Here is an 8,613-nt window from a genome sequence, read left to right as displayed (position 1 = left end):
AATTTGCATTTAAACGACCAATTTATCGGTTTACAACTTGCACCGATGCGATTTCACTAACTCAAGCCTACCACGAGCATTTATGACAACAAATAATGGTCATATATGGTTCCAAACGTCATTATATGACCCCAAGATGTATCTCCTAAAATTTCAAGACTTTCGACACGGGCCCCAAAACCTCCAAAATTTCTCAAAAAGCGTGGATATTAGTCTTCAATTTTGGAATTTTTGGACTTTTTCGCCCGAAAATAATAATTGGTGAAATGTTTACCATGGTCCCTATTTCCCTCAGGGAGTCCAATTGGGTTGGTGGAACCATCCAATTTGTCTTTAAACGACTAATTTATTGGTTTATCACTTGCACGGATTTCATTAACTCAAGCATACTACGAACAATTATGACAACATATAATGATCAAATATGGTTCCAAACGGCATTATATGACCTCGTGATGTATTCCCTAAAATATTAAGACTTTTCTACACTGGGCCCTGAAACCTCCAAAATTTCTCAAAAAGCGTCGATATTAGCCTTTAATTTTAGAATCTTTTGAATTTTTTTTGCCCGGAAATAAAAATTGGCGAAATGTTTACCATGGTCCTTAATATCCTACGGGAGTCCAATTGGGTGTGTGGAACCATCCAATTTGCTGTTAAACGGGTACCGGTTTACAACTTGCACCGATTTACCGGTTTACAACGGTCAATTTAATTAACTTGCATTGAATGAACCCGACTCGAAACGAAATTGACCCTAACCTGTTTTAACTCGTCAAAACCCGAATTTAACCCGACTTGTTACTAACCTGACCTGAATTCAACTCGACATGTTCCTAACCGACCCGAATTTAACCCAACCCGTTACACCCGACCCGAAATCAACCCGACTTGTTATTGACTTGACCCACATTCAAACCGACTTGTTATTGACCCGACCCAAATTTTACCAGACCTATTACTTACCCGACCCAAAAATTCAACATGATCTGTTACTAACCCGACTCGAAATTAACACGACTTGTTATTGACCATACCTAAATTCAATCCAAATTGTTCCTGACCCGATTTCAAATCACTTTAAATGCAATTTAGACCACCTTATTATTGTTGATCAAAGTATTTTGTCTAGGGAGACCAAGTCGATTTAGGCCAGCAAAAGAAAAGAGCATCATCCTCAAATTTAAGAGTTAAATATAGTATATATTTGTTGTATGGTCAAAGGAGATAATTATCTTCCTAAATTGTAGACTATAGTTCCCTACTATATTGTCATATATATTATAGTCAAAGGAAATAATTAGCTTGATAAAAATGATAATTATCTATTTATAGTTAGTTGAATCCGAATATGACCTGACTTGGAAATGACCCGACCTGATTGTAACCAGCAAATTATTGACTTGAACATAACCCGACTTGAATCGGAGAATGACCCAACCTGATTATAACCCACAAATTATTGACTTGAATTGAACCCGACTTAAACCCGAGAATGACCGAACCTGATTATAATTTGCAAATTATTGACTTAAACCGAACTCGACTCAAACCCGAGAATGACCCGACCTGATTCTAACCCGCAAATTATTGACTTGAACCGAACCCGACTCGAACCAGAATTACCATAACTTGTTTTAACCCATGAAAACCCAAATTAAACCCGACCTATTGTTCACCCGACCCGAATGTAACCCAACCTAAACCCGACCCAAACCCGATAAGAAATATGACCCGACTCAAGCATGACCCAACCCAAACCCGACCCGCATAGGCTATAGAATTAATCTGAATTGACGCGACCCGAGTTGACCTGACCCACTAGCCGACCCGTTTACCCGAATTGATTGCTCTATAATATGGTATAGCTTAGTGGCTAGCAATAAAGTTTTGAAACTTGAGGTCTTGAGTTCAAATTTTGTCCAATCCATATATTTGAGCACATAATTAAAATGAAATACTTGACTAATTAAGAAAGGTGTTACGTGACATATAAATTGATTTAGGAACACATTTTAATATATAGTATAGATATTCGTGTTTTTAAACTGAAGTTCACACAACAAAAATTAGATTTGCGATCACAAGTTACACAAAAGATGTTGCCCAGTGTATACTGAGTATGTTTTGGCTGATTTGAGCCCTTTGATTGATTAATAAATTTTGAGCTCGATTCCCGTCTCAAAAAAAAAAAAACGGCTATTTCACCAAATGCCACTGACAAATTTAAAAATTCACCAAATGCCATCGTACTTTTCAGAATTCACCAAATGCCACTCAGTTTTTAAATAATTCACCGAGTGCCATTAATGACTAACGGCCGTTAACTCCGTTAGTCATTAGGGTCTAATCATGACACATGTCATGAAATGATTAGTCTATTTATTTTAATTCTTAAAAATTAAAAGAAAATAAAAAAATTAAATAAAAACAAAAAAAACCCCAAATTTTCCCAGTCACCTTCCCACCACCGCCAAACCCTAGCCCCCTCCCCATTTCTCGCCGGAAAACAGCCGGCCACCCCCTTAACCACTAAAAAACGGTCGATCGGCCCTTAAGCACTCCACCTGACCCACCGCCAACCCCCAAAATCACCCACACATCCTACCCCGACCCCAAATGCCACCAACATGAGCTTTGATTTAAACACCCATCGTTTTCCAACCACCGCTCAAAACCACTCCTCCTATCCTCCACCCTTGAAACGATGAAGTCGGCCATAGAAATCGACCATTGTAAATTTCCATGGTTGATTTCGATCGTTTGAGGGTGAAGGGTTTCCACAATCGGGTTCTATTTTGGATTTCTGGGTTTCCATGGTCGGTTGTGGTGGCTATGTGATGCGTCATGTTGGTGCGTGAGGTGGTTGCGGGGGTTGGGGTGGGCATCAGCGCAAGGTCGTCGGGTAAGAGGAGTTTTGTGGGTCAGTGTGTGGGTGCTGGAGTTATTGGGCATTGTGTGAGATGGGGTCAAGAGGTTCCGGCGGGTTCCGACGGAAGGTTAGAGGGTTCCGGCAGGAGGTCAAGGAGTTCCGCGGTTGGCTTTGGGCCGTCGGTTGGCTTGGGCAGGTGGTTACGGTGGTGGGGTTGGGTTGGGTTAGGATTTAGAGTTTTTTTAATTTAATTTTATTTATATTTTTTAAACCAATAATCAATTGCCATGTGTCATGATTAAGCCTCCGTTAGTCATTAATGGCACTCGATGAATTATTTAAAAACTGAGGGACATTTGGTGAATTCTGAAAAGTCCGATGGCATTTGGTGAATTTTTAAATTTGTCAGTGGCATTTGGTGAAATTTTCGAAAAAAAGAAAAATGTTGCCCAAATGAAATTATCTATGTTCCAATTCCACAAGAAAAAAAAAAGGTAAAAAGAAAAAAGGAAAAAAAAAATCAAATGAAGAGAATAAAAGACTCAATTCGTTATGATCTTTTTTGACTTCTAAACAAGAAGTGGGAGAAAATAGTTGAAGCAGTAGCAAGGCTTGACCTTTTTAGTTAACATCACCGCGAAGCTCCTCAAATCACAAAACCCAGTTCATAAATTATACACTGCGATTCATTAATGGAAGATAAAGCAGTTGCTGTGATCTTGGTCGGTGGGCCCACCGAAGGTATAAATCAGACCCATCTGAAAAACTCAGAAAGATCAAGACTTTCCTAATTAATTTCATACCCATTTGATTAATTTCTCAATTCATAGTAATATATTGTGATTTCATATGTTTGAATGTATTGGGTCAATTTCAGGAACTACATTTCGACCGTTATCATTCAATACTCAAAAACCCTTGTTTCCTATTGCTGGCCATCCTATGATCCACCATCAAATTTCTGCTTGCAAAACTGTATGTTATCTTATATAGCTGTTATTAATGCTGAATTTTGATGATTAATTTTTGTTCAACTTTGATTGATTGAGGGTTTATTCTGTATGTAGATACCAAATTTGGTTCAAATCTTTCTCATTGGATTATATGAAGAGCGTGATTTTGCTTTGTATGTGTCTTCAATCTCAAATGAGCTGAAAGTTCCGGTTAGGTGAGTTTCTATCTTTGTTTTCGAGTTTTCGTTTGAGCTATTCTTAGAGGAATTTGTGACTTTAAACTAATTTGAAATCATAGAAGAGTCAAGGTTGAACATGAGAACAGTCAAGGTTGAACATGAGAACTTCATGTGATCTCAAATTGAACTAGTGTTTGGTTTCTGTGTTACATTGTTTTCTTTGAATCAAGGGTTTTCTTAAACTGAATTTGAGCATTTACAATTTCTATCTCGTCTTTAGATACTTGAAAGAAGACAAACCACATGGGTCTGCTGGTGGACTGTATCATTTTCGAGATCTGATTATGGAAGATGGGCTGGTTTGTAGCAAGCTTTTTACCTATATTAGTGATGGATTGTAATCATGTACATTCCTTTGAATATTGAATGAACAAATTTTATCTAGCTTTGTATTGTTGAGTAAATTTATTGGCATCCTACCATATCAACTAGATTTGAATTTAACTGAGAAGTGAGGACATTGACTCAGAATCACTGATTTCTTTTTGTTTCCTCTCCTCTCTTTTTGCAGTCACATATTATTCTTCTGAATTTTGATGTCTGCTGCAGTTTCCCACTAGCAAACATGCTGGGTAATGTACATTATAGCTCTTTAGTTAGTTTGCACTTTCGATTTGTCTGTGGTGATGTACACTAATGGATCTTTGAAGGTACTACAACTTAACCCCTGGTTGTTTTTGTTTGTTTTGACTCATTCAGATGCCCACAGGAGATATGGTGGTATGGGTACATTGTTAGTAATTAAGGTTGGTTACTTGTTAAAACCAGTCTTTAGAATTGCTCCAATAATTCCTCGATTCACCCTTAATAGTGATTCTATCTGCAGGTTTCTGCTGAATCAGCCAACCTGTTTGGTGAGTTGGTTGCCGATTCTGATACAAAAGAGTTATTGCACTACACAGAAAAGCCTGAGACATTTGTATGCACCCTACTCAAGTGTCAATAGTTTCTGCGTTGTCATTGTAGGAGTTTTTATATCTTGTTGTTCATTGCTTTGTGTGATTGCAGGTTAGTGATTTGATAAATTGTGGCATATATGTGTTTACTCCAGAAATTTTTTCAGCTATCCAGGGTGTGCTTGCCAATCAGGAAGACAGAGGTTATTTCCATTATTTGTGCAATCTTTTCCTTAAATTATAAGAGGGGTGCGGGGAAAGGGAAGTGGCCTGGGGGGGCTTTATGCAAACTTTTATAGTCAACACTCCATTTTTTCTAGACTTTTCACACTATTGGTCTCCTTTTTCTTACTGGGTGGACAACAGGGTGGATGGTTTCTGTTACTGTTAATTTAGTAATTTTTTTTACCAATTTGGACATGGTCTTAAAACTAACTTTACATGATATGACTCATATGAGTGCTAGTCTCAGTCATGCTTCTCTTTTGTGTAAATTGTAGAAGATGATGAAGCATCCTCTTTTATGATTGTAAAAACTTGACATTAACCTCATGTAGTTTTACCAATATTTTGTTTTTTTCATTGACTATTGTATCCATGTAATGCACAATACGATTATGTGTTGAAAGTCAAAGAAAGACTCACAATGACAATGCACTGCATTCCTCAAGAGTTTACTGCCACTCTGCCAGATATGTTTATCCAGTTAGTTTTGTTCAATAAGGTCTTAAAACTTAAGCTTTTTATGTGAAAAGGAAGTGTTAAATATGGGAAATGATATGAAAGACTAAAGCTTTTCCTGAGTTTTTATGTTACACAATCAATTAAGATTTTTTTTTTTTAATTATTTTTTGTAAAAGACAATTAGATTGAAATGTATTGGAGTCATGGGAAATGTAAAGTAGCCAGTTCTTGTTCCTTAATTTCAGTAAATCAGTAGTGATTTTATTCTGGATTTTAATTCAGACTTTGACCTTTGAGCTGTCTTTGACTTTGGCTTATATAGATGTATTACCTCTCATGCATGTTACCCTGTAGCATATGTTTTTTAAGTAGATGATGATAGAAATCTATCCAATCCTTTTGTGAGCGGACGAGTGAACTGTGAAGCAATTAATTTTTTGTTGAGATGTCATTACTAGTCAATTTACAGTCAAGAGAGAACCTTCTCTCTGCAAATCTGCTGTTATTTTTCTTTACTGAGAATAATTTAATTTCACAGGATCTCTACGTCGCTTGTCCAATTATGAGTCATTGCATTCAGCTACGAGGTATGTGCTAGCATTCCTATGACTGGGTGACTTTTATATTTGAAATTGTTTTGTTTATCAACTTTAACATGAAAATTAGCCTAGTTTACTGAGATTTCATGTAAATTTACTATGAAACTTTGTTTTGACTTGATGAAGACATGTTCTAATAATTGGCATATAACTGTTATATTTTTCCAGCCCATGAGCTGGAATGTGATGATTGTATCTCTGCTAATCTGACATGCTGTGGCTGTATCTCTTGAAACCATTTGGGGGTTTTACCTTATATTTATCAACTGAACCTTCAGAGTTCATTTTAAGGCATTAGGAAGGTTTCTATTTTTTTTTTTAAATAAAAAAACAAAATTATATCTTGGCTCTTTTAACCAAAAAAAGAAAGCTCATGTGTGTTACCTTCAATGTTGGCGATAGGAACTATCTGTATGCACTTATTTACTTCAGAGCTCTTTAGCACACTGATTGAGATCTGATATCAAAAAAATTCTTAAAAGGGCCCTCCCTGCAGATTTTGTAAGATTGGACCAGGACATTTTGTCTCCTTTGGCTGGAAAGAAACAATTGTATACCTATGAAACATTGGATTTCTGGGAACAAATTAAGACTCCCGGGTATGTTCTTTGACAAAACATTTTATATTAAACCATTTAACTTTGGAGTGTCAATGCTAAATTGCAGCCATGTTTGATTGTACACAGCATGTCCTTGAAATGTTCTGGGTTGTACCTTGCTCTATTTCAGCAGAATGCTCCCCATCTTCTGGCTAGTGGGGATGGTACAAAGAATGCTACGATTGTTGGTGATGTTTATATCCACCCATCAGCTAAAGTACATTCGACTGCAAAGGTAACAAAAACTTGTCTAATCATTACTTTGTGATTTGTTAGTGTATCTCGATGGATATGTACTGACCTAGGGTCTTATCAGGATATATTCCTAAGTCTAAAACACATATTCTATAATTTGTATTCTAAAATGCTTCTCTTTTTAGAAGCATATAATACACAGTTTCTAATTTTATTTTTATTTGCACAGATTGGTCCAAATGTGTCAATATCAGCTAATGTTCGCATAGGACCTGGTGTAAGGCTTGTAAACTGCATCATTTTGGATGATGTTGAGATTCAGGTACAGAATTAATGAAAATAATACTTACTAGTAAAATCAATACATTAATTGTAATATGACTAGATACCTTTTAACCTTCTGCAGGAAAATGCACTTGTTACACATGCTATTATTGGATGGAAGTCTTCAGTTGGGAGATGGTCACGTGTTCAGGCAAGTTTTTCAGTGATCTAATTTCTTGTATTACGAAGATTATGTTTGGTTGGGACTTGGGGGATTTCATTTTTCAGTTAATGCGGTTTATTCCATTTCCTCTAATTTGGTATGTGAAGGGCTGAAATTAGTTTTCCCAAGGGCAAAATATAATTGTATTTTGTAAAGAGAATGTAACATTTATAGCACGGAACCAAATAAAAGAAAATCATGTTTGAAACTTATCTTTGTATTAAGTTCTTTGATCATCACATAACTTTACATTGAATGTTTCATATAGGCTGATGGTGATTACGACTCTAAGCTTGGAGTTACAATCCTTGGTAATGACTACATCCCTTCAGTTCTTATGTCAATCTCAGGGTTTGTTATCTTACTGCAGATTTTTTTTTTTGACTAAACACTTCAGATTCTGAATATAGAAATTTCTCAATGCAGGAGAATCTGTTAATGTAGAAGACGAAGTTGTTGTCATTAACTGCATTGTTCTTCCAAACAAAGTTCTTAATGTGAGCATGCAAGAAGAGATCATATTATAGTTACGGAAGCATTTTCTGATTTTTCTCACATGACTTGGAGTGGGCAGAAAAAATTCTGCTATGTTAAGTGTGTTTTGCACCTAGTGATAGTTGTCTGAGACTTGATGTTTTGACTGATAAAACATCTTGAGCAACACATACTGAATCTCTAATTTCTGAAATACTGGTCAAAGCCACCTCATGTATCTATCTTCGAGAAGAGTTTTGCAAACACTTTCTTTTTTTACTGCATCTATCTGATTGAACAAGTGAAATTTTTTATCTACCTCCCCATGATTACCATTACATTCATGATTCATGGCATTTTGGTTCGTCTTGATGTATATATGATTAAAGGCAGGCCACCGATTTAGAACACAAATGTGGGAAAGATAGCCTGAAGAGCTAGACAACTTTTCAAATGCTTTCAATGAAGTTGAGCGGAAAAAACTTGATTAAATTCCTAGTCCCGAACGATTCAGTTAGCATGACAGTACCTCACCCCTCCCCCATAAATAATGGGAAACAAAACACACACACACACTCAGAGAGCAGTATGCACTATAATACTATATAATTATTG

The 8,613-nt window shown here is 36.3% G+C and overlaps 1 protein-coding gene across 1 annotated transcript; it reads left to right on the top strand.

The window, feature by feature from the left end:
* The first annotated feature begins 2,848 nt into the window (after nt 1-2,848).
* Nucleotides 2,849-8,316, top strand: LOC110724889 (mannose-1-phosphate guanyltransferase alpha-like). The gene is made up of 15 exons (XM_021904388.1): nt 2,849-3,613; nt 3,750-3,847; nt 3,940-4,040; nt 4,285-4,363; nt 4,576-4,636; nt 4,764-4,810; nt 4,891-4,983; nt 5,073-5,163; nt 6,183-6,231; nt 6,726-6,842; nt 6,930-7,077; nt 7,267-7,359; nt 7,444-7,512; nt 7,793-7,835; nt 7,951-8,316. Exons 1-15 carry the CDS (start codon nt 3,565-3,567, stop codon nt 8,049-8,051), a joined length of 1,239 nt encoding a protein of 412 aa, XP_021760080.1. The 5' UTR covers nt 2,849-3,564; the 3' UTR covers nt 8,052-8,316.
* Nucleotides 8,317-8,613: the final 297 nt, after the last annotated feature.

The sequence above is a fragment of the Chenopodium quinoa genome, unplaced genomic scaffold (assembly GCF_001683475.1).
Source record: "Chenopodium quinoa cultivar QQ74 unplaced genomic scaffold, ASM168347v1, whole genome shotgun sequence".
Classification (NCBI taxonomy): domain Eukaryota; kingdom Viridiplantae; phylum Streptophyta; class Magnoliopsida; order Caryophyllales; family Amaranthaceae; genus Chenopodium; species Chenopodium quinoa.
Note: the sequence above shows the minus strand (reverse complement) of the source record. Positions and strands in the feature narration are given on the sequence as shown.

Excerpts from the sequence above, each read along its gene's own strand:
- LOC110724889 (XM_021904388.1), top strand. The coding sequence starts at position 3,565 with ATGGAAGATAAAGCAGTTGCTGTGATCTTGGTCGGTGGGCCCACCGAA. Across the intron at positions 4,811-4,890 it reads GTACATTGTTAGTAATTAAG|GTTTCTGCTGAATCAGCCAA; the intron begins GTTGGTTACTTG and ends TTCTATCTGCAG. Across the intron at positions 7,836-7,950 it reads GCTTGGAGTTACAATCCTTG|GAGAATCTGTTAATGTAGAA; the intron begins GTAATGACTACA and ends TTCTCAATGCAG.